At 37.6% G+C, this 26,473-nt stretch overlaps 1 protein-coding gene across 1 annotated transcript; it reads left to right on the top strand.

Annotated features, from left to right (window-relative positions):
- The first annotated feature begins 9,412 nt into the window (after positions 1-9,412).
- LOC124154488 (E3 ubiquitin-protein ligase FANCL) lies at positions 9,413-26,461 on the top strand. The gene is made up of 11 exons (XM_046528261.1): positions 9,413-9,668; positions 9,778-9,883; positions 9,974-10,093; positions 10,165-10,221; positions 10,540-10,707; positions 16,392-16,523; positions 16,614-16,767; positions 18,330-18,454; positions 21,905-22,129; positions 26,271-26,342; positions 26,432-26,461. Exons 2-11 carry the CDS (start codon positions 9,785-9,787, stop codon positions 26,456-26,458), a joined length of 1,179 nt encoding a protein of 392 aa, XP_046384217.1. The 5' UTR covers positions 9,413-9,668; positions 9,778-9,784; the 3' UTR covers positions 26,459-26,461.
- The last annotated feature ends 12 nt before the right edge of the window (positions 26,462-26,473 follow it).

Below are 26,473 nucleotides of genomic sequence, written 5' to 3'. Positions count from 1 at the left end.
TAGTTAGGTAGGGCTTTAACAATGGATGAATGTAATTTTGTGTATAAGTGTAATAGTACTGGTAATGCTTGATCAGTATGAATTGATTTTAATAATGTATGTTTTAATTTTTTATAACCATAGGGGTGTTCTGGGGACATAAACATCCCTCATATTTCTCCCCTGGAGGTAACTGTCTGCAACGCATCTGCTGAGAAGACCACAAGCCCTCCAGCACTCCAATTTTCAAATTATGTTGTTACATTTCATTATGTATTCCAGTAATCAATGAATTGTTATAATGCTGAAAGATTATTTCATCGTTAAGTAGCTGAAAAGTTTGTTACGAGTGTATCGTTGTCTGATACCTCCGAAGCGACGACGACAAAAGAGAATCAGTAAAGGCAAACCGCATAACACCCAAACTCTTAGTACCTTTCTGGTTATGTGGCTGATTGAGAACTCGGCAGCGATCTGCCAGGTCAGTTCAACCATGACAATCAGAGCCTCATTTGCATAGCTAATTTGTATTGTGTTTTTTTAAATATCTAACACTGTTTGACAGTAAGATGGAGGGGAAGGGGCTTTGGGATATTAGCCTCGAATATTTATACATATGAGATGAAAATATTCCAGGTTGGGCACGCACAGTACAAGACAATTTAATAAAAATCTTTTCTAACTCTGAGGAAGGTGGTAGTTGCCCCTGAAAATTTATTTATTTTCATCTTTAAGTGTGTATTTTACTGTGTGCGCCCAACCTGGGACATTTTTGTGTAACACACATCATAGAGGAATATCCTAAAATATTTATACATATAATGGTAAGCAGGGGCGGATATAGGAATTTCTTTCTTGGGGGGGGGGGGGGGCACAAGCGCGACCGTATTCAGGATTTTGTTCTAGGGGGCACAAGGATACATTGTAATACAAAGCGAACGCAATGATAATGGGACCGTATTAAAAATATTGCATATTTATTTAAGGGTCTGGGGGGGCACGGGCCCTCGTGCCCCCCTATAGATGCACCTATGATGGTAAGTTATTAGTTATATTTATATATTGTCACATCTTGGTAGGGTAAGGTAGGTACCCCAAAAAACCAGATGCAGTAATATCCAGTATTATATGTATATATTTGAGTGTGCAAGAGCAATCTCACATGGTGACTAAGTGTCATACATCGCCGGCGAGAGCGGCGAGACAATTCCCGCATCCGCTCCCGTGCGAACTCCCGTCCCCCATCCAGCGACGGGCTATGCTGTTATCACGCGAGGTTTGCGGAGAAGGTGCATCGCTGTGTGTCCCCATGTAGCTTCGCGGAAAACATGTTGGGTAGTTGGTAAACGCGGTAAGCGCAGTCAGCCGCCTTTTCATCACTGACGACATCTGAACTGCAGCATCTCATCGACTCTGGATCGGACTTGTAGAATCCTGGAGGGAAAACTTCGCTGTCGCTTACGTATATCCTTCATAAGTCAACTCTCTGTTCCTATGACCATGTCTGCGTCCTGAAATTTACACCCGATTTTAGCAATCTTGTTTATAACGCTATGAAAGTTAATTGCGACAAAGTTAATGTCATATTTTATAGATTACCTTTCGGTCGGTTCTTTTCTTCACTGTTCACAAGATGAATGTATCACTATGAGAGTGCTAATCAATTTAGATATAATAGCTTTTCCTGCATTACTGCTCCTAAATTTACTTCATGTGATGTGTGGATCACCTTGGAGTCTACATTTAAAAAACTTTACTCCTTAAAAAAATCCAGTATTGAATTTTTCGTAGTCACCTTCATTATTATGTTGATGAAATAAACTGCATTCTTTTGCAATAATTTTGTTTAAAAAATTGATTGCTTCGGACTTGATCCCTCGCAAAATTCTCATGAAGTTACAGCGCATAGTATAGACCTACTTGGCTACGGAGCCACGTATTGGTAAGAGGTAAAAGATGAGTCCAAATATGAATCCAAAGATAGGGAATGATATCTGCGGAAATCAAAAAGAGAATTTTCTCCATTAAAAATTTTATAACGACAGCAGTGTTTAATTAAGTTAATATGCGTTTAAGTGGATTTAAAAAATTGTTACTGCCATCCCATGTAACTGAAAAAAAACATTTGCAGAAAGGTTCGAAACACCTACTTCGGATTACTACCGCAGTAAATCTGCTCCTTCACCACTAGTCCATCTCACACGTTGATTCAGAAGGGGATTCATTACGAGCTTTGTCAGGAAAAGGAATGAACCAGTCTTCTAGTGTCACTAAATCAAACTGAATTTTAACACTCAGTGGCATTATTTGCTGTGATATTGCGGCGGAAATTTTATGTGTATGTTTTGTTCGCTATCGCTTATCGAAAAGCTTCAGCGTTAATTGTAAGACAACATACTTCGACGGATCGGCCAACTTACGAGAAGAAGTAAAGTGACGTTCTGGACGTAGATTTATTATCCAGCATGAGCTGCACATACCCCGCATACATTTCCCTTTAATGATGTTGTTATAAAAATATTTCGGGAAGTGGGAATGTTGTTCAAATTTCCCTCCCACTGTTGCCATAGAAAATACGAAAACTCGATTTCAAAACTGCGGCGAAAGTGGCGCCGCTCCATTTGTTGCAATACTTTTGAATCCGACTGTACCTGGTTTGAAGGGGAGTACAAAATGACTCATTTAGCGCAGGTCTTCGAAGGCTTGGCAGGAACCTGGCTGTTTCGTGAGACTCTAGCGGACCAATGGTAGAAATAAAAATTTCGACGATCATAAGCCAGTTTTATAACAGAGACTAACAATAAAAAATAATTAGCTAGTGTGACCGTTTTGACAGCATAATAGGTATAATTTTATTACACGGTCTTACTGCCAATTCCTTTGCTTACTGGAATATTTTACCATATTTACTCAAGGAACACAAGTCAATACGGTTGAGAGCACAATTAAATAAGCTGAAATATCATAGAAATCGAATAAAATCAACAGATTTAGGCGTTACTTGGTGGAACGATGAGATATTCATGGTTAAATAAAAACACAGTACTATTCCACAACCTTATATTTGCAGTCTACTAGTTTCAACGTTACAACGTCATTATCAAGACTAACTGAGAAAAGCATACAACATCCAGCCTTATTTATCCAACAATAGTGTGAGGGAAGGAGGAGGGGGGGGGAACTAAATGAGGAGGAGCATTGAGCATTGTTGGTTGGGCATTGTTGGTTGGATAGGAGGTTCAAAACAAAAAGTATAAAGGTTTGGGGAGGTGGGGTGGGGGCAGGCAGATAAAAGTCAGGTGGTAACGAGGTTAATGAGAAGGGGAGGAGGAAGGATTGTCAAGGAAGAAGTCAGATTTTAAAACAGTAGATAAAAAGTTAGAACATTTGAATACAGTCATATCATTAAAAATTTCGATGTTGCGTGCAAGAGTGCATTTGGTGATTTCTAAAATTTCTAAAATATCCAGGTTTACACTTTTGTCATGTACATGTAAAATTTTAATATTAAAATCACTGTTGTGGCCGGATTCGGACAGGTGTTTAGAAAAGTGGGAAATGGAGTCTTTCAAACGAGCACTTCTTTTGTGTTCATCGACACGAGTTTTAAACTTGCGGCCCGTTTGACCAAAGTACACACCGTTGCACTCGTCGCATGTCAGGGCATAAACACCACTTTTGTCTTCAGGATTCACTTTGTCCTTGGAGTTAAAAATCACTTTACCAAGGGAGGTCGGGGAGTAAAAACACACTCTGTATTTGTCTTTGGGTATGAGGTTGTGAACACTGTAAGACAGGGGGCCAAGGAAAGGTAATTTGCACCACCGTTTGGGTTCCGTTTTGGGGACCGGCAGCAAACTGGTTAGGGTGGGCGATACTCTTATTCGGGTTTTTTTGGCCAATAATTTACGGATGAGGTCATAATGATAGCCGTTATTAGAACAAATCGATTTAATAACATCAAGTTCCTGGTTGAAACTTGAAGCAGTCATTGGTATACAAAGGAGTCTGTTTAACATAGAGTTAATGCCTGCAATCTTGTGGGAGTAAGGATGGTTTGAGTCTGCGGGGATAAGTACATCCGTAAAGGTACTTTTCCGGTAGATTGAGAAGTCATGTTTGCCTTCTTTGAGGGAAATCGTAAGATCTAGGAAGTGGATTGAGTCACCTCCAAGTTCAGTTGTAAAATTGATGGATCGGTGGAGGGAATTGAGTAGCCCAAGGAAGGAGGCCAGTTGTCTCTTGCTACCGGTCCATAAGCAAATAATGTCATCAACATATCTAAAGTAGTAGCACAAGTTTTTTAAGAGGGGGTGATGAGAGCTGAACAGTTTACTTTCCAGGTTATCCATAAAGATATCAGCCAGGATAGGCGAGAGAGGAGAGCCCATAGAGAGACCGTGGTTTTGTCTATAAAACTGTTGATTGAATTGAAAATAATTTTGGTCCATGCACACTGATAATAGTTTTTTGAAGTCACTCACTAAGTCGTCATTGACGGATGATTTTCTGAGCCAATCTAGAGTTATATCTATGGCTTCTTTGGCAGGTACGGAGGTAAAAAGGTTGGAAACATCAAATGATACCAGTTTTCCATTTGGTGGGGGGGTTATTGTTGAAAGACGTTTTACTAGCTCAGAGGAATTTTCAATGCTGTGCGTAGGCTTGAACCCCGAGAGTGTATTTAGCTTTGAAGAAAGGAGATGGGAGGGAGCAGAAAAATGGGAAACCACAGGTCGTATGGGCACGTTAGACTTGTGGGTTTTGGGTAAGCCGTACATTTTCGGTGGCAATGGATTCATTTTAATAAGATGTCTCCTTTCTCGAGGTGAGAGTAAGGAAGTGCATCTGTTCACTATGGATTTAAGTTGATCTTGAAAAACGGGGGTGGGGTCTTTGTTTAGCAGTTCGAACTCATTGGTCGATATAAAGTCATAGCACTTCGTTATGTAATCACTTTTGTTGAGGATAACGATACTAGAACCTTTGTCAGCTTTGGTGAAGATGAGATCGTGGTTTGTGGCGGCCGACTTAATAGATTTTAACAAGTGGGAGGAAGAGGCAGGCAAAGAATTTGGGATTCTAGTGAGGTTTTTAGAAATATGTTCAGCGATTTGGTGCTTTTTGCCGGGAGGTTCACTACGAAGGGCTACTTCACAATCAACCAAGAAATTACAAGCTGCCTTCTTGCTGATGGGTTGGGAAAGTGAGTATTTGTAACCCTTGCTAAGGAAGTTGACTTCTTGGTCCGTAAAGTTGTGGTCAGAAAGGTTGATGACCCGTGGAGGGAAGGATCTGGGGGCACGATTAGCACACAGTGGAGGGGTGGTTGGTCGTTGTGAAATACGAAGAAAGTACAGTTTTTTGCTGATCACCTTACGTTTCTTGAAGGCGATGCGGCTGCTCAGATCCTTGACGTGGTCTTGGAAAGAACTCCACTGGCACCAGTGCAGACGATGTCCCAGCTCCAGGTGAAGGTAGTAGAGATAGTGGGATAGGGAATCCCTCTTCATGAACCAGCTTTTCAGTTCCTCTCGGATCCATGTCCTCTGGGCTTGGGCGATGGCTGCTCTGGAAGATGCGGATGACGTCTTGGTAGAGATGTGGACGTAATTCGGGATGAGTTGAAGTTTAAGGCACTGGTTGTTGAAGAATATATTAAGGCTTGCGAGACGAAGTTTGACTGAAAGCTTCTTGAAGAGAAACGCCTGTTTTGCCGTACTAGCATTGCGAATAAAATCAACAGATTTAGGCGTTACTTGGTGGAACGATGAGATATTCATGGTTAAATAAAAACACAGTACTATTCCACAACCTTATATTTGCAGTCTACTAGTTTCAACGTTACAACGTCATTATCAAGACTAACTGAGAAAAGCATACAACATCCAGCCTTATTTATCCAACAATAGTGTGAGGGAAGGAGGAGGGGGGGGGGAACTAAATGAGGAGGAGCATTGAGCATTGTTGGTTGGGCATTGTTGGTTGGATAGGAGGTTCAAAACAAAAAGTATAAAGGTTTGGGGAGGTGGGGTGGGGGCAGGCAGATAAAAGTCAGGTGGTAACGAGGTTAATGAGAAGGGGAGGAGGAAGGATTGTCAAGGAAGAAGTCAGATTTTAAAACAGTAGATAAAAAGTTAGAACATTTGAATACAGTCATATCATTAAAAATTTCGATGTTGCGTGCAAGAGTGCATTTGGTGATTTCTAAAATTTCTAAAATATCCAGGTTTACACTTTTGTCATGTACATGTAAAATTTTAATATTAAAATCACTGTTGTGGCCGGATTCGGACAGGTGTTTAGAAAAGTGGGAAATGGAGTCTTTCAAACGAGCACTTCTTTTGTGTTCATCGACACGAGTTTTAAACTTGCGGCCCGTTTGACCAAAGTACACACCGTTGCACTCGTCGCATGTCAGGGCATAAACACCACTTTTGTCTTCAGGATTCACTTTGTCCTTGGAGTTAAAAATCACTTTACCAAGGGAGGTCGGGGAGTAAAAACACACTCTGTATTTGTCTTTGGGTATGAGGTTGTGAACACTGTAAGACAGGGGGCCAAGGAAAGGTAATTTGCACCACCGTTTGGGTTCCGTTTTGGGGACCGGCAGCAAACTGGTTAGGGTGGGCGATACTCTTATTCGGGTTTTTTTGGCCAATAATTTACGGATGAGGTCATAATGATAGCCGTTATTAGAACAAATCGATTTAATAACCCTTTAAAAAAAAAAAAAAAAAAAAATTTACATGTACATGACAAAAGTGTAAAACTGGATATTTTAGAAATTTTAGAAATCACCAAATGCACTCTTGCACGCAACATCGAAATTTTTAATGATATGACTGTATTCAAATGTTCTAACTTTTTATCTACTGTTTTAAAATCTGACTTCTTCCTTGACAATCCTTCCTCCTCCCCTTCTCATTAACCTCGTTACCACCTGACTTTTATCTGCCTGCCCCCACCCCACCTCCCCAAACCTTTATACTTTTTGTTTTGAACCTCCTATCCAACCAACAATGCCCAACCAACAATGCTCAATGCTCCTCCTCATTTAGTTCCCCCCCCCCCTCCTCCTTCCCTCACACTATTGTTGGATAAATAAGGCTGGATGTTGTATGCTTTTCTCAGTTAGTCTTGATAATGACGTTGTAACGTTGAAACTAGTAGACTGCAAATATAAGGTTGTGGAATAGTACTGTGTTTTTATTTAACCATGAATATCATAGAAATCGTTGTGATGTGCTTATATTTGAATAGGATGGCCCAACGGTAACCATCAAACGCTTTTCCCCTAGAATTTTTGTTGCGGCTCGCACTAAATAAAGGAAGCTCTACGATTCAGTTGGCGCTTACATTTAAATAATGATCCGATTTAAAAATTCGTTGTCTCAAAATTCGTGAATGGGTGAGAAAAATTACAAAGAAGTTTCAGGTTCGTGCGGTGACGGATACCCGTATATCTGAGGAGGCTTAATGGTCTAAATGCAGTTATTTTGAATATTGATGATTTCGGCCGGATAAAGCCTTTTTACCGCTACCCAAAATGTTTAAAATGCCTCTTCGCAAACTTTTCAACCGTTTTGTCGCACCTTGATTTCTTCATGCCGAAACGCTGCCTCAAAGGCGCCCGCCGCTCATTTCTTAATCCGCGCGACACTCCTCAGTCCCATGGATCTTCCCTCCTTTCCCATTACATGCTGGCAGAGTGGATATAGAGAGTGTATTTATGACATGCCGGGGGCAATATGATTCATTTTTCAACGCAATTTTATACAAAATACACTTTAAGGGAAAGGGAGGGGAGGAAACTAGGATTTTCACTATGTAGATATGTTGGAAAAATTATATGTGATCTCGTTACTTTTCATGCCTATCAATCAAAATTTATTTTCTGTCATCGGGGAAGCAGAAATGTTTTCTCCCCCAATCGCACATTTTGAGACGATGGATTCTTAATTCAGATCATTTTTAAATATAAGCGCCTTCCATTTCTACCATGTATGTATCTTTACGCAACCTTCCGTGAATGGCAAACAATTTCAAATTTTGTAAACCTTAACACACTGAAGGAAGGATGAACCACCGATGGAAAAATATGTAATTTGTGAGAAAAAAAAAACGTCAACCGCGGGAGCAAAAGCACTATTTAAATTCCGACAATCACTAAATTTTTAGAGATGAATTATTGCATCTGTAACGTAACCACCAAAACAAACAAGGGATACTCTTCGCGTATGGTCATAATTTCGCGCGATCACTAGGCAAAACACGTTTCTGGCGAACCAAGTAAATATTTCGTATTCGCTGCGTCATCGCGGTTTATGAAAAAGCGGTGTTTCAACTTAGTGGCTTCACTAGGAATATGATAGTGACTCAGGAACTCATAGCCCTGGGGACGAAGGCTGAGTCGGACATCGGAACGTCGCCAGTTATGCAGTTCCTGACCCGGTGGCGATCCCGAAAACATTTTACGAAGTCTATTCGCCGGAAAAGCACTAAATCTTTCTTCATCATTTTATAATATTCCATCACAGATTGGTATCATGTATCACCAGAGGAGAAAATATCAAATCAACCTCAAAATCTGAAAAACACTTTGAAAAACATTTCCCCTTATGTGTTCGTTAACAATTGAAACATAAATAATAGAAACGAATTCCTTTATTTTCAATTCATCAGCCAACATGTGAGTATATACATCTTAGCAATATTAATGTATGTAGCATTAGCAGTATATAATGTAAAATTATGCAGTACTTAAATATCCAGGAAAGTGAAATATGCAGAAATCTGCAGTCTATCCAGAAATATGCAGTAAAAATGCTAATATTTAGAAGTTGAAAACTTTTTAATGAAATTACGGGATTAAATAAATAAATATATATGATGAATGAATCAACTAATTCAATGAAATTTCTTTAACGCAGGAAAAAACAGCGCTCAGTGAATTAGAAATATGATGCAAAATAATAAATTTAATATTACTGGATGATTTTCGTGTGTGATTTACATGTGTAAAAATCAGGTGGATACACATATTATTCTCTCTATTAGGATTAAAGTTTCATCAGAAACGCCTGATTGATCTGAGCTGTTTTCTTCCACATACGCGCATTAATCGCTATTTAGCCCCGTTCACATTACGTTCACTCTTCGACGATCTTTCTTCTGCAATAATTAAATCAATAGGATTAAAATGGGAGGCTAAACTCCATTTACTTATTTTATTTCCCGAAAATTCATCTTTACAGATAACACTGAAATGACCTTCTTACGGAGCTCGCGAGGCTCCATCCCTCACTGAATGAGATACCGGAGATACCGTTGCCTATTGGCGCCACTATGCGGCCTTTGCTGGCGATTGTATACAATGCGTGCGAAATAGCGACTGACAAAACACTATCGATATATTCCTCTTCTCGAGCCTCCTCTTGAAGAAGTCCCCATGGTTTTGTTTTGAAATGCGATATTCGCTGGCGGCAATTGCGGATTCTGGTCGCGAATAAAGAAGATCCTGAATATTGGATTTTTCCATTGTGTTAGTTCTGTGATTGTGCAATCAATGGTGCTGGGTATAGCAAGGCCGTTTAGTGGATTCATACTGCAAGTGTCATGTAAATGAAGTTCTCCTATTGAAGCTTAATGCTGCGTGAAGATCTGTAGCTATGTCGCCCAGCTGCTCAGTATGTTAAGCCGGCGTTCATAATGTGTTCTGTCGATGGTTTATGGAATTACTGCAATTTAGTGCTAAACCAGGGTCTTCAAAAGTAATCCGTAATAATTTGTGTGAAGGAAAGTAATGGATGACAAGCAAAATCTCCAAATATTAAAGGAATTCCCTATGCTGATTCCTCAAAATAGAACGTTCTCCACTTTCAATGGTTTTGTTGTGGCTGGGGTAAAGTGTATAAATTTAATATATATTTTTATTTGGCTTACATTATTCAAGCCGCTGCCTCATTTTCCTTTAACTTTTGTTTCCTTATAGGGAGAAGATTTTCATGTGTACATAGATTTACCGAATCCTCCATCGGTTAGAGGAATGGTGTTTTTCTGCCAATTAAAGCTCCGATGGTTTTTAGATTCCTGTAAAAGTGACCTCCAAGAAGTTAGTAATTTACGTATATTTATAGTTGGTTTGAAATTTGCTGGTATTTATGCTTTTTACTTTATTTTCAGTGGGAGAACAGTGGAATATCGTTGTTGGAATTCCTAATCCGTTTGAAAAATTTAATTGTGAGTTTTTTATATTCATATTTATTTCGTTATTATCTATGAATAAATAATTTGGCATCACAGATATTTAATGCAGTTGGTTGTCTGTCTTTTTTTAATTGTGTACATTCCACTAGTTGTAGTTTCTTAACTCATATTTTGTGAAGTACATCGCCAAGTCTTCGGTCTGCTCTCTCGTAGATCATTCCTAGACTTTATTATCAGGGATGTTTGTTTTGTGTAAATGTAGCGGTTCAACCTTACTTATCCAAATATCTAAGGTAGTGCTTAGCTTAAAAAAATAATGTATATGTAGTAATACCTCAATTTGTTATTTAGGCTGTTGGAATTCAGCATGGTAAACTGGAAAAGTGTGAAAGCTCCTCACATATGGAAAACTTAATTGAAAAGATACAGTTTTACTCCAGACTGATAAAAGAAGTTCAGAGTTCTCAGTGGAAAGAAGAAATATCCATTGAAGATGGGTCTTCTCGGGAGTTTAATGAGGTGTGTACGTGTCAGTAAGCAGTACTTCTCAGTTGACGAATCGATTTGTATTTAATGCAGAGTCGAATGATGAAGAGTAAGTCATATAATTTGACAAATCCCCTGATTGATCCCTTTCTTTTTCTCCTCCACAAATGCCATAGGCAGCAGGGAGATGGGAGTCATGGGGGTCTAAACCTCCTTTCCCCCTAAAACTTATTGTGGGAACAGTCTGGTAACAATCACCAAATGAGCCTCTCTTCCTGACTAACTCTAATTTATTTATTTATTTGCCCAGAGATTGATAACAGCATTGTGCGTCAATATAAGGCACGTCAATGAATTACACAAAGTGCATGTACAAGATAATATAAAATAAATGGTACATACATGGTAAAATACATATTAAAAAATGGTATATATAACTAAAATTAGTCACTCCTTCCACTCCTTTAAAAATTTGAATCAAAAAATTCTTTTAAAAAGTAAAACATTTTGGAGCGGAAAAAGTTCAATGCCTTTTTCCTAAATACTGCGGTACCTATTTTAATTTTGAGGTCCTGGGGTAAATGATTGTAAATATTTAACCCCATAGACATTGGTCCATGCTTTGCAATAGTAGTCCTAACAAAATTTGGGTGAAAATCCTTATGCTTTCTGGTATTATAGTTATGAATCCTATCATTTGTCACATAGTCTACTAGATTTTTTTGGACAGACACACAAACAGCATACATATAAACACTAGGAATTGGCAGTTACCGAAGTCTCTTAAACAGCGGGAGACATGGTGTATGCACTGGAACGTGGCACATAAGTCTTATTACACGTTTTTGTATCTTGAAGATAATGTCTGCATGGGGAGAGGAACCCCAAAACAGGATGCAAAACATCACTTGTGTATAAAATTCACCATAGTAAATGTCTAGCAGTACTTCAGGACTTACTGTCCTCCTTATGCTTCTTATAAGAAAGCATAATGAGCTTAGCTTACAACGAAGTTTGTTTATGTGTTCATCCCAGGAAATGGTATGGGTCAATGTTAGTCCAAGAAATTGTGTACTGAGGATTTGCGGGATACAGTTACCATCAATGTCCACGGAAATCGGAGCAGCAGCTTTGTTCTTAGTGGTGAAGTGTATTAGACCAGACTTGTTGGCATTCAGTATTAGTTGATTTTGGAGGCACCAATCAGACAATGAATTTGTGACATGGTCCGTAATGGAAACAGTTTCTGATCATGGCATTGTCTTGTCATATATCTAGTTGAAGTAAATTTATTAACCCTCATATGGATTTACAAAATTAGTTACGTCGTTGGATTTGCGGCGCCGCGTCATTTTTTGCTATTATCTTTCAAAGTAAGCCTGAATTTACAAGTTTTCTGATTGATAATGGTCAATACATCTATTATCTTTATTTCTTACCGTGTTTTGCTAGATTTAAACCCTTATTGTTGAAGTTACAACATAAAATCTTGCACGCTGCATTCTTTCCCATTTCTTGCCGTAATGCTCCTTATTTCAGTTCCCTTTGTTTGTTATTTTTGAGTGAAAGTTTTAATTTCGTGTGTAATGGTCGTTTGAAATATTTTTCTGATATACAGAGCTCGACAAAACTCCGCTTTTTAATGTTTATAATTTTATGTATCTAAATACTAAAAATGATGACCGAATAAAATTCTTTTATGCTCATATGACATAATTTTGCTTCACTGCGTCCACTCATTTGTTATATCTTTGCAGTGTATATAGAAAGATAAGTTATTAAATGTTAATAATGGAACGGCAGTAGGTTAAGTGAGAAGAGACGAGTGTTACTTTCTTGATTTTTACAAGATTCTGGCGATCAAGACAACTCTTACAAATATTCCGGGAGCTTATGTCTTGCAATAAAAAAATATCAAGTCTTATGGGTTTTGAAATATAAATAATATGGGGTTATAAGCGACGTGTCGAAGAACCCAACGCTGCTTTGGAGGTGGAGCTAGAAGAGTCGGTACTCTTTTCCTACCACGGAGCCCTATTCCCTCACTGGGGACGTGTAGACCAAGGGAAAGGTTTCCTTGGATATGGACGGGTAAATGTTTTGCGTGGGAGTGCATCAGATTAGATTTTACTCCTGCATTGGTGGGAAATCCAAAAAAATAACTTCTTAGAAGTATAGTTTATTGGTGGTAGGGGAGAAGAATCAGCTGCCTTTCTTCTTTTGTCCAGCTCTGCGTGAGAAACTGATGAAAGAATGCTCTGGGGTGACAAAAATACCCTCACTTTGGAAGGACTTTCCTTACATTTTCTTTCCGTAGCGTTTCACTGACCCAAACATTGAGACTATCCATACCTTCCCAATAAGCTCCCTTATTCACCATTCACCACCTTCTTCCCCCCTCCCACAAAACTTGATTGAACTTCTCTCCACCCTAATGACCCACCCGAGCTGGACCTTCTTGGAATGAAGGGAGGGGCACTGCGGGGCGTTTCGACAAGGCTTTTGTTCCCTGTCCCTCATGCAGTTTGGAAGGATGAAGAAAAAGCAGGCTTTTGTATCTAATTGCCTCCTTGCACTCCTAACCTTTTTCGCGATAAGGATTTTCTACTCCTACCTGTCCTAACCATCTGGGTATTCCCCGATTCTTGGCCGTCGACACACTAATACCCCTTCAACTCAAAACAACCTACCTGGCATTCCTTCTCCTTTCTCCTCCTCACTCACCACTTCACGTTAGTAACACCCCCAATGCATAAAATATCAGTGCATTTGAGTACACAAAGAAACGAGAAATATGTTCACAAATTTTCACCTCGCGGTAAATTGTCTTTTCACCTATTCATAATGAAACGATTTTTACCATGTAAATTCTAAACTCATCATCGGGAAAGAGAAATTATTTTCTATCACACAATTAGTTGGGTAGTTATCTTGATTTCACCCCAATGGTAAACTGTCATGTCATCAGTAACTATATAAACGCCACCAATTTTGTATAGACTATCGTAGCTGCAAAGGGATTTTTTTCGTATGAAAGGTACAAGACATATAACAATAACTGTGCGATGTGTTCTTCACGGTAGTCGGTGAAACCTCTGAATCTCCCGGCAAGTTACAGTTGCTCATTCAACGAGAAATATTCACACGACGGTGAGGAAGCATTAATCTACGAATTCGAATAATGCATTGTGTTAAATTTTTCTTAGAACTGCTGCATGGAGTAATCCTAAACAGTCACCCTAGGATTTACCAAAAGGTTACTATCACCACGGCAGGTACGTGAACGCAGAGCGGAGAAGGTGCCCAAGCAAAACTAAGTCGGAAGCCATGGAAAAAACAACCTTGGCTAGCCATGAGTTTCTATGAATAACTCTTGCGAAAAGATGAAGTTTAGTCAATGAACATTATAACGAGGCAAACATAATGATTCTTAGCTAAAAGAGAAAGCACAATTGGCGTTGTAATATTTTCCTTTTGTTAAACAAATTCACTTGGTTTATAAGTTTAAATAATAGGATTATAGTAAGATATAGATTATAGCATTTCATATGAAACATAATTGCTTTGACATTAGCGTTAAAATTGCAGTCCCTGACGTAGCGACGAGGAAATTCTCGGCCCAAGCAAAACTAAGTCGGAGACCCATGAAAAAACAACTTTGACTAGCCATTAGTTTTTATGAATAATTCTTGTAAAAAGATGAAGTTTTGTCAATGAACATTATAACTAGGCAAATATTTTGATTCTTAGCTAAAATAGAAAGCAAAATTGGTATGGTAACATTTTCCTTTTTTTAACAATTTCATTTTGTTTATAATGTTTAGAAAAATAAATAATATGATTATAAATATATTATAGCATTTCATACGAAACATAAATGCTTTGACATTAACATTGAGAGTGCAGTCACCGACGTAGCGACGAGGAAATACTGAGCGCCGCAGCGGCGCCTTAAATACAACGATGTAACTTTTTCCATTAGAGGCCAATAAAATGTAAACTATCGACACTATGTTAACAAAATTTTATAAGTAGACGAAAAAAGCAGAAAAAATAGACTACTGAAAATTTCAAAATGATCCATTGGAATGGAAAATTTTTACACCACTTTTAAAACCACGAGCGCCGCTAAGGCGCAGCAAATCCATATGAGGGTTAAGCATGAGATGACTATTTGGGTGCAGGAATGTTTCGTAGCATGGCATACCCTGAATAACCTGAATGGAGAATTTGCCTTTCTATAAGAACTCAGAGAGGCAGAGACATCATTATTATTCCATTCTCCTCTTAATTCTGACGAAGATTACACGGAGTAGTATTTGTCTGCTTGACATGTCAATTTTATTTTTTAAACTTAACCTAGCAAGTTTATTTTGGTTAATTTTACTCTCATGTTATTCACAGTGTTGTTTTCTTATGAGTAGTTGCTCTTGCCCTTATGAACAAGAGCAGCTGTGTACAGTGGTTGAAAAAATTTACGCAAAGCTCATTGGCATCTGAGTGTAGTCAGCTCAGGAACTACTCAAAGATTCTAACTATACAACACCCTCCCACGATACTTTATCCACAACATCACTGGAACGATTGTGCTCTTTAGCAATTTTAATGTCCATAATGTTGGTTGTATTCACAGATGTCCCAAGAAGACTGAACTCCAATCTAGGTGAGATGTGGGCAAAACATACATTGGAAAATATGAGGAATAATTCTTGTTTGGGCCATATATGGGTTGTCATACAGCAACGCATGTGATTGAATGTTCCTGGCACAAGCTGTATATAGTTTGAAAATTCCTGGCTGTTATACAACATTATGTGGAAAAAAATAGCTGGCCGCATTCAGATGCCAATGAGTTTTTTGTTAATTTTTTCCGCCACTGTACATTTGGGACAGTACATTGTACTGTCCCAGAGCTTCGTCAGGTCTTTGACTTTGTGAATACCAATCGATACAAATCATTATAATGGTTTGAGGATATGAGTTACAACGCTAGTAAGAATGGAACTCTCTGTTCTGTTTTTCCTGAAGTTTACATAATTGATAAAAGCTATTTTTGCTTAAAAAGTTTGTAATTTAAACGTGCAACGTGTATAGCAAAGATCTTCAGATGAAGGTTTGAATTATTATGCTACCAAGAATGAACCTTTACGATTCCTCATTTTTATTTAGCTTGCATTTTACGTCCTTGATCTACTCTTCTCAATCATTACTCTCTCTGTACTTCTGTTTCAATATGCTAATAACAAAAAAATCACAATGATGTTTTATGCTATAAATAATAGCTATACCATTGCTTCACCACGGTTATTATAGGTGAAATTTAGTCATAATTTTTAAATATATAGTATGCGTATTTAAACTTAGCTCTTAAAATGTACCGTACCACAAATTCTTGTATGTGAGCATCATAATGATTTTAAAAAGTTTTATGAAGACTAACTGAACAGTTACTGTTCTTCTGACTGAACCTTAATTGTTTCTTTCAAAATCGTAACTTTTACTCGTAACTGATTACAAATTTTGAAAATAAAGTGTCCTTAACCAAGCCTCATTACTCTCTCTTGGTTCGTACTTACTCAACTCTGCTTATTTGTTCATTTGATGTGATTAAATATTTGTGCCATTTGGTTAAGTTTTCACACTAAATGAAATGTAAAACCTGACCATCCATCTTTTACTGTAGCTTTCATTTCAAGTTTGATTATATTCTATATTAGATTCAGCTACGTTTTTATAAGAAGGATGAGTTTGATAGAGTTCATACTGCTCTAGTGAAATTTGAATCTGCAACGTCATGTCCTCTCATCATTGCTGACTTGCCTTCTCAAGTGGAATTGACAGTTTCTAAGGTCTGTATCAAAGTGTCTTTATCAACTGCTGATAAATTTTTATTTTATTTTTGTGATTTTTTTCCATTCTTAACATGTTTGGCTTTATAGGGAATGACAGCTTCTCAGATGTATGAAAAATTTGTTGAAGCAGTGGATAGACTTCAAGATTTTTGGAATTTAGTGGATGATATTGATGAAAGTTGCTGGGTAATTGATCCAGAACAACCCAAAAGAAAAGATAGTTACAGAAGAATAATCATTGGTTGGTATAGTTATCTTAAAATCAATTAGAGTTATATGACATATCCATGATAAAAACACAAATGGTAATTTCCACAATTTAATTCAAAACTCAACTACCTAGTGACCTTGAAAATGGCATAATATGCTGAAACTATGACCGGAAGTTGAGTTTTGAAGTGAAGTGAACTTTCACAAAATCAACCCTGAAATGATTTTATCGTCTTATGACATAATTAATGTGAATGTGTATTAAATTTTCATGGAATTTAAAATATAAGTGAAGTTGGCCATAATGCATTGGTCTTTTATTCTTTCTTCTTGCTATTGTCCATTTATCTTAAAGTTTCCCAAAATATTTTATTTTAACCCCTGTTGAGCATTGAAAATTCTTTTCCACACTTTGAAAGTGATTCATAGATGATGTGAAAGATGAAAAATCTGTATGATTGAAACTCTTTTTAAAATTAAGTTATCACCAATGACAGGCACATCGCCAGGCTTTGGACTAGTGAAATATTTTCCCTTGCAGTTAATACCAGCAATAAATCTGCTAAGGAGACCACTATACCCTACGTCACTCCATTTTTCGATAAATTTTTTTTACATTTCATGATGAATGGATTTAACATAAAATGAATTTCTCTTGCAGCACTGTGCTAAGGAAATATAAAGCTGATCTAATGAATTGTATGGCTTTCCAATGTGTACTAATTGAACTAAAGATATGAGTATGTATTTACCACCCACGTAATACCTAGGTTCCCCTGAAACAGATTTCTGGCTATGTGACTGACCTGCACCATGGTTTAAAACATTTCTAATCTTTTGAATGATTATTATAGCCCGGTGAAAATAGACATTGACCCTTGCATAAATTGCCAACAAGCTGAAAATTTGCATAAACCTCAAGGATACCACTCTAATGAAATCCTGAAAAGTCCCCATCGATCCCGTGTGTGCAAAAATTTTCATTCAAGGTCAAAGGTCACAAAAATGAGTTTTTTGCATTTTTTGGCCAAACTGTTAGTTTTATGATAAAAATTGCTCAGATAAAAATTGTTGATCAGAAAATTATCAACAAAATGGTCATTTCCATTTTTTCTCTAAGATTTACCGTTTCTGAGAAAAAGCCTTTCGAATGTAGGCTGGAGCTGTATTCTCCGTAATATGCTTGACTATATTGTTGAGTTCTCCGAACATTATTGGAACATTATTAATTATTATTTAAAAGGCTTTTTCTCAGAAACGGTAAATCTTAGGGAAAAAATAGAAATGACAATTTTGTAGATAAATTTCTGATCTACAATTTTATTTAGAGCAATTTTTATCATAAAACTAACCGTTTGGCCAAAAAATGCAAAAAACTCATTTTTGTGACCTTTGACCTTGAATAAAAATTTTTGCACACACGGGATCGATGGGGACTTTTCAGGATTGGAGTGGTATCCTTGAGGTTCATGAGAATTTTCAGCTTGTTGGCAATTTATGCAAGGGTACCCCTATTTTTTGGGCTAATTTGACCGGGCTATATAAGAGCGATTTCCAGCCATCTTAATTTGACGAATATCTATTTTTTTTCAGGAACCAATGTGTCACTCTATCTGAGCATCGATCCACTTGACCCTCATAAGCGCCCAGACATTACTTTCATTGGATCTGAAAGAACTGTTATGCCCTTCCGTAATTCATTGCAAGAAAATCTTGAGGTGAGTCACTTTTATGAGAACAAGTTATGGCAATCATTTAGGCAAATTTTTTTTTTTGTGCAACAATAATGTTATGAATGATATACAAATATAATTTCAATACATAGGAATGCATTATTTTGGTAGGCCACTGAAAATATGCCATCCTTTTCATCTCTCATTGAATAGGTCCTAATTAAAGTGACTCTCAGATCATCAAAAGGTTATTGATGCCAGCAGCGTGAATTTCAAAATAAATATTGAGCATGAGTAGAACTTTTTAGTAAGACAAATAATTCATTTTGTGAGTCCATATTTCCTGAGTAGCGTAAGAGGAAGTGGAAAAACTCTGAGGTACAAATGGATTCGAGTGGAATAATTCCCCAAGGCTATAAGAAATCTACCCAATACCTTTCTTTTGCCGTACTCAAATGCTCCCTAGAACATGCATTAATTGATATACAAATGTATTCATAAAAATTTTTCCTCTAGAAGTTTGCAAAGAATGAACAAGGGAGACTTCTGGTGCTGTCATCACCATTAGTCAACATTCCTAAGATTGGTTTGACGCAGCTCATCCGCTAACCTTTTCATAGCGACGTATTTCTTCTCTTTTACATCCTTTATAACCTGTCCAAAGTGACTCATTCAGGGCCGTCCCTTGCCCTTCTTCCCTTCCACATGTCCTTCTACAATTGTTTTCATCAGGCCATCATGCATCATAATGTGGCCAATTATCGTATTTCTCCGAATATTGTGCCACCTCCCCCCTAATTTCGAGGCTTCAGTTTCGGGAGAAATTATAAAAATGCGTCTGAATATAGTCCCCTCTTTACTTTTACCATTGGTACTTTTGGAAAAAAAAGGGGGACTATATTCGGACGAATACAGTAAGTTGTCCCGTCTTCTCCTTTAGGTTTTTAGGAGACTTCTCTTTTATCCCTCTCTTCTTAACACTTCCCTCTTACTTACATGGTCCATCCAGTTTATCTTCATCATTCTGCTGTAGCACCACATTTTGAATGCTTCCACTCTTTACTTTTCTGCTGTAAGAAGACTTTCTTTTTTTAGAAAGCCCTCTTCACCTGTGCTATTCTACTTGCTACATATTTCTTTCCTGCTTCTTCCATCATTGGTAATTCGGCTTCCCAGGTAAGAAAACTCTTTCACTTCTTCAAGCTTATGCTTTCCTAGAATAATGTTTGTCTTAGCCTCCTCTCATTTGCTGCATACTAATATCTTAGTATTTATTTGTTGATTTTCAGCTGATATCTGGTCATTTTACTTTCCATATTTGTCAAAGTCTTCTTTAAATCCTTCTCTGTCTCGGCTATGAGTGCTATGTTGTCAGCAAATCACAGCATACTAATTTTTTCTCCATGGATATTGACACCCAAAGCTTTCTCCTTGATTTCATTGATGGCTTTCTCGATGTTAACCCAAAAAAATTATGGGAAAAGTGCACACCTTTGTCTCACCCCTTTTCTTGTTCTTGCTTCTGCACAGTTGGGTCCACATTTGTTCACAGCTTTTTGGTTTTTATACAAACTATGAACAATTCTGTGATCATTGTAGATCACTCTGATTTCTTTCAGAAACTTTATCAAATGCCTTCTCTAAATCAACCAATGCCTTGAAAGTCGGTTTGTTCTCCTCCATTCTCTTCTCTATGAGGAGCATAAGAGCCAAAATTGCTTCTATAGTGCCCTTTCTTTTCTTAAATCCGAATTCGTCCTCATCCATGAATTCTGCTCTTTGTTCTATTCTCCTGTTAATCATTCTTTTCAGAATCTGCAACCGATATGTCGTCAGGCTTATGGCCCTAAAATCTTCTCACTTCTGTGCTGTCATCCTTTTGGCTATGGGAATGATGATGCTCTTCTCAAAGCCACTAGGTATATCTCCTGTTGAGTACATATCATAGATACACTTTTCTCATGCATTTTTGATTAGCTCTTCTGGAATGTCATCTATTTATGGGGCCTTATTTTTTTGCAGATCTCTTATTGCAGCGTCAAATTCCGATCTTAAGATGCTTGCTCCCATGTCATCCTTTTCTACTTCCCTTTCCTCTATGATAATTTTTTAGCTAAGTTTGCTTCCGTTGTGTAATTCCTCCAGGTATTCCTTCCATCTCACAGCTTTGTCTTTGATTTCAATTAAATATTTCCATAATTATCTTTATGGTAGTACATCTTGTGCTTCATTCCTTGAAATGGTTCCTTACTATTCTATAGGTCACTTCTACTTTCCCTTGTAAGAGGTTATTTTGCTTGTTCTCGTATATTTTCCTCATCCACGCTTCTCTAACTTTTCTTGCTTTGTGGCAAATCTCATTCCTAATTCTCTTGTAGTAGCCTGTCGTTCATCACTATTCATATTCTTATACTTTCTCCGTTCTTCAATGACTTTTAGGACTTCATCCCTGACCTATGGCTTTTTCTTAACACATTTTCTTCTCCCTAGAACTTCTCTAGCGGCCTCCTGAAGCCCACTTTTGATATTTGTCCAGCTATTCTCCACAAATTTCTCAGTTTGATCTAATCCTCTCATGCTCTCCACTATTTCTTAAAAGGCCTGTTGATTTTTCGGCTCCTTTAGTTTCTCTAATTGCCAGGCATTCTTCGCTGATTTCTTGAATTTAAAAAGGTATTTCATCATCAATAAATTATAGTAACTGTTGATTTTTTCCCTCTGGGTAGCTTTTGCAGTCCTTTATCTGGTTCCTAAACCTCTGCTTCACTAAAATATAGTCTAGTTGAAATCATCTTTTGTCATCTGGTATTTTCCATGTATATTTTCTTCGCGTGATTCTTAAATAGCCTGTTGGCAACCACTAATTTGTGTTCTGTGCAGAATTCCAGGAGCCTTTCTCCTCTTTCATTTCAATTTCCTAATCCATATTTTCCAGTTATTCTTCCATCCTGACCTTCGCCAATGACAGTGTTTCCAATCACCTAAAACAAAAAGGTTTTCTTCACTCCTTACCTGTTTGATTACTTCCCTGATATCATCGTAGATGTCTTCACCTTCTCCATCCTCGTAGTCTGTAACAGGTATATAAACCTGTACGACTAAGGTATCTACCAGCTTAGTCTCTAACTTTACTATAACTATCTTTTCATTATATTATAGAAAGCTTTTCACATGCATTCTGATGCTCTTTCTGAGCATTATCCCAACCCCAACATGACCGCTTAGAGATCTTATGTGTATAATGCTATAGCTTCCACTCCAAAAGTCTCCCTCCTCAGGCCACTTCATTTCGCTGATTCCTATCACGTTGATATTTAATCTTTGCATTTCAACTTAAAAGGTTTTCAAGCTTACCGCAGATCTTACGTGATATCATGTTCCATGTACCTATCCTCGTAACTTTATAACAGTTGACTGAGGTACCCTCTAGATTTTAGTCAAATCAAAGCTATGGTGCAGTACATGATGTCTTTTTCTCTGCTTTACATTCAGTAGCAGTGGGACAGCATTGGAGTCAACATTGTGAGCAGTCTTACCAGGTTGCTTGGGTTGCAAGAGCTTCCAAGTAAACCGTCGGATGAGGCAGGGAGCCTCGGGGCGATTGAGCAAGGGGAGTGCAGCATATGTTTGTGTCTTCGACTGGATGATGGCCTCCTCCCATCTGAAGTGTGCAACAATGCTTTGTGTGCTGTTCCATTTCATGCAGCTTGCCTCTTTGTGGTGAGTATCACTTTTTGTTTCCCATGTCGATGGATTCAAGCGGGGTGGGGTCACGGGCAGATTAAGTGGGGTGCAAGTGGACAGCCCCTCCCTCGCAATTTGTGAAAATTTGGAAAATATCTTTATGGTGGCTCTCCATTTTTCATTTCACCGGTTAAAGAGCAGTATTTAAAAATGTTTGATGAATATCTAAAAGCTGCTGGTATTTCACTACCCTTAGGTCATCATCACTTACCTTGACGATAACGGTGTCAAAACCGTGCTCGGTAATTAAATGTCGAAGTGGATTATGGTACCAAGTGATTTTTCTTTTCCCAGAAAAACTATTATCCAATTTGAGTTCCCTATTTAACATTTGATTGGGTTAAAAATAGTGATGGGTCGGTTCGATTCCTCGATTCTTCGATTCCTCGATTCCTCGATTCTCGGCCAAGAACCGGAATCGAAAACGAGTACTTGCCAAGGTGAAAAATCGATTCCGATTCCAGTAGTACTTCAAACCACAAAATATACGACCACGTTTCCAAAATTCATTTGAATTTTCGCGCCTCGTAATCGTGATAATAAAACACATATCTTCCTGGGATGTGCGAGTACTCGAAAATTCAAGTCGAGTCGAGTAGTTGGTACTCGACTCGAGCGTTTCGAGTAGCATTACGAATGTCGAGTCGAGTAGTTAAGGTTATGAGCTTTCGAGTATAGTAGGCCTAGCGATCTGCCGTCAGGAAGTGCTATCATGAAACTCGTGTTATAATGCAGTTTTTAAAGCCGATAAGTCATCCTAATGCCTTGGCCTGATAGTTTCAGCTTGCCGAATACACTAGTTGTCGACATGGGCGCCGAATACCTTTACGGCAGCCGCGGCGGCCGATCGTCTTCCTACCTGGCGCGCACTGGTCCGAAATCGGAAAAAGCTGGAATAAAGTCCAAAATGACCTTTTTGGGGATAGAGACTTGAAACTTAGCGTAAATACTCATAAATTATTACCAGATATAGATTTATATGCCGTTTGACATAAATACGACCCTTTAGTGAGATACAGTGGCCCAAACATGACCAATTTTTCAATGCCACGCGACATATCGTTTTTCCTCAAAAAATCTTTGAATTTATCCAGGTGGTTTTGCGTTGGATGAGTTAAATGGGATAAAAAAACGCAATATTCCTTTGACATGGTGCTTTTCTTGTATTTTCAATGACTTTTGAAGATTTTGGCTCTCATCTGTCTGGTTTTACAACGCAAAATGGCCGACCCGTTTTTCACGTGAAATTTGACATAAAGTAGACATTATCTTTCGTTTACGAAAAATATAACTCGGAAAATTTGAACCACAATATAAAGTAGAGATTTCTAAAGATTACTAAGTAGAAATCTTGAAAAGAAAGTTTGCGACGAAGGAAATAAGAGCGATTTTTCAATCGCGCGTCAAGGCTGACCTACACGCCGCGGACCTCTGAGGCTCGGTAACTGAGGCCGATTTTTCAAGTTTTTTAAAACATTAGTCTTGAAAATCGTCATGTAAAGCATGGATAATCGTCTTAATTGACTTAAAACACTAAAATGAGGATGTTAAAAAGGATTATGTATAGATCGACTTGGCCATTTAGCGCATTACTCGAAAGAAAATACTATAAGGATTGGATATTTTTCGGAACCATCCCACGCATAAGAAATATGGCTCGGGTATTGAAGTAAAGTGAAGAAATTAAGTCACCATGCTTAAGAGAGAGAAAAATGAACAGTTTCCACGAAAGGCAACAACTGATACCCTTTTTCCCTTTCCACCTTCGCTGAGGTGAGTCGCGCGGAATTGTAGTATGCATTGCTGTATTGCCTGGTTCAGAAATTATCATACTCGACTTGATACTTGCGAGTAATTTTCAACTCGACTCGAGATCAAAAAGTGCTACTTGGAAATCCCTTTTATATTCCAAAGGAGCAAATGCAGACTAGGGAGCCTGTGACAGGTATATAGTATCTTGCAAGATACAGTGATGCATTTGGAAAGTACCCAAAGTCACCATAGCAAACACTGTTGAAGCTGAAGTGGAAGCTTATTTATCATAGATGAATGCACCACCAAATTCCTTCCCTGGGAAATACCGAAAGACTTATATCTCCTACCCATGGCTGAAAGTATTAGCGAAGAGGTTTCTTGCCGTACCGCCATCCACTGTGTTCAGCGAAAGACATTTAGTTCTTCAGGAAAAGTATGTGATGTAAAATGCAACAGGCTTTATCCTTGGATATCCTAGGATATCCTAGAAAGCAAAGCATCTTAACTCTGTCAGCTGACAGAGTGAAGATGCTTTGCTTTCTGAGCAAAAATTTAAAGTCTGTAAAAGGAGACTAAATTTGTGAGACATTATTGATAATGATAAGATATTATCAATAAAAGATAGATATTAAAGGAAATACTTTTATTTTAAATTTAAACATGAGTGCTAATACTCTAAAGTAATACCTATCATGTAACATCACTTTTCAGGTACCTATATTCTGTTTTGAAATTTAGCTATTATATTTTAATTACATAGTGATGATATGAAAGATGCTTTTGTTTGACTGACTCTTTCACAGAGTAATATTTTAAAAAGTGGTTTTCTTGTTGCCTGGAATTAAGTGATATTTTTCTTGGAGCCTATGGCATCAGAATCGATGGAATCGGTATCGGTAGAATCGGAATCGAAATGTCAGAATCGGAATCGGGATCGGAATCGATAAAATTTTGGAATCGACCCATCACTAGTTAGAAATAATTATGGCATTCCTCAATTTTCCTTATCCCCATAAACATTATTTTCACTGTCACTCACTCTGTGATTCAATGCAGAATTTGGTATTGTTAAGTGAGGATAGGGCTCATCCCAGACTAAGCTGCTGGCATGTAAATATCACACTTGCGGGGTATGGAGGCCACTTACTTTCCCTGGCCCACCTCGGGCTTATATGCATACATATCAGATTAAAGGCTCATAATCTCTGTGAGGCATTGCACACTGCCAAGGTGCCGCAGAAAGAAATGACTGGCCCAGCAATAATCTTAATCTGCCCCTATGCGGGGACATTCCATGGGGTCAGCCAGGACAACCAAAAATGAATCTTCTCTACTGATTAGAGTCATTCCTTCAATTGGCATAATCGTGCGATGGGCTGCTCTTCTAATGATTATTTCTCCAAACCAAATTTTTATAGAAGGGAATTTTTTTCCACATGCAGCATCAGGCTTTCCTCTTTTTTTGGAGGAGGTTCCTGATATGTCCCCTGTTCTTTTATATTGCATCTAAAAATATCTCTTGAAATAGGTAGCATCATTTTACATGCTCCAATCACTCTGTTTCATCCTCATATGTGCTATTTTATAATTTTGACAAGAACACTAAAGAAGGATCTGCACCTATTTGGCTTATTTTGTACGGTTGGTGGTAAAAATGTGGAGAAAATAATATGAACTCTTAGTTGAGAGAGGAAACGAAGTTCGTAAATGGTGGTAAAACTTAAGTGAAAAATAAGATATGGATTGACAATTAAGAGAAGGCTGTTTTTTTTTTTTTAAAGCTTGAAGACATGCATACAAATACATGAAAGATTTTCATCCTACCAGAATATGTCAGTAGTGCGAAAAAAATTTCCTCCTTGCAAGATTCTTAAAATAACTAAAAAATAGTGATGAAGACATCTAGCCTCCTTTAGGTATAGAACTTGTAAGTACTGTTCAGAGGGCTAGGTCCTCACCTCTGGTAGGAGATGAAGGACTTTTGCAAGAGATTTAAATGTATTATAAGCTCATTTGTTAAGATTATTATTTTTAATAAGCTATCTACTTATATGAATCTTCTTGCCTCCCCTAGAATTTATAAGAATAAGTTAAAAACAGTATCTCCTTAGGAAACATTATGGTAATAATGATTTTTTCAGTGATGCAATATGACTTGCCCTTTGACACTGTATTTTAATTTTTACTTATGTGACTTGATAAAATCATGCATATGCCCATGGAGTAATTGAAAATGAATCATTATGTATTATTTAATTCAATGCATAAATATGATAAAAGAAATGGTCAGTAACATTTTTAAAAGTTACTATTGACTATATGTAATTATTAAATAAACTGAAAAGTAATTTTACCATTTCAGTGGCTTCAGTCATTTCCCACCAGTCATCAAAATTTCAACAGGCTATATGGTGAATGTCCTAATTGTAATTCAGTAAGTTTTATCTTTTGGTGTTAACATGAAGGCTTATTGTTTATTTATATGGTTTTGATGATATAGCTATGATTTCTTCCATTTTTCAGGCAATTTCGTGCCCAATTCTTTCTTGAAAACAGAAAAAAATC

This window comes from Ischnura elegans, chromosome 2 (assembly GCF_921293095.1).
Source record: "Ischnura elegans chromosome 2, ioIscEleg1.1, whole genome shotgun sequence".
NCBI lineage: Eukaryota > Metazoa > Arthropoda > Insecta > Odonata > Coenagrionidae > Ischnura > Ischnura elegans.
The sequence above is the reverse complement of the archived record's forward strand: the minus strand, read 5'-3'. Positions and strand labels throughout refer to the sequence as shown.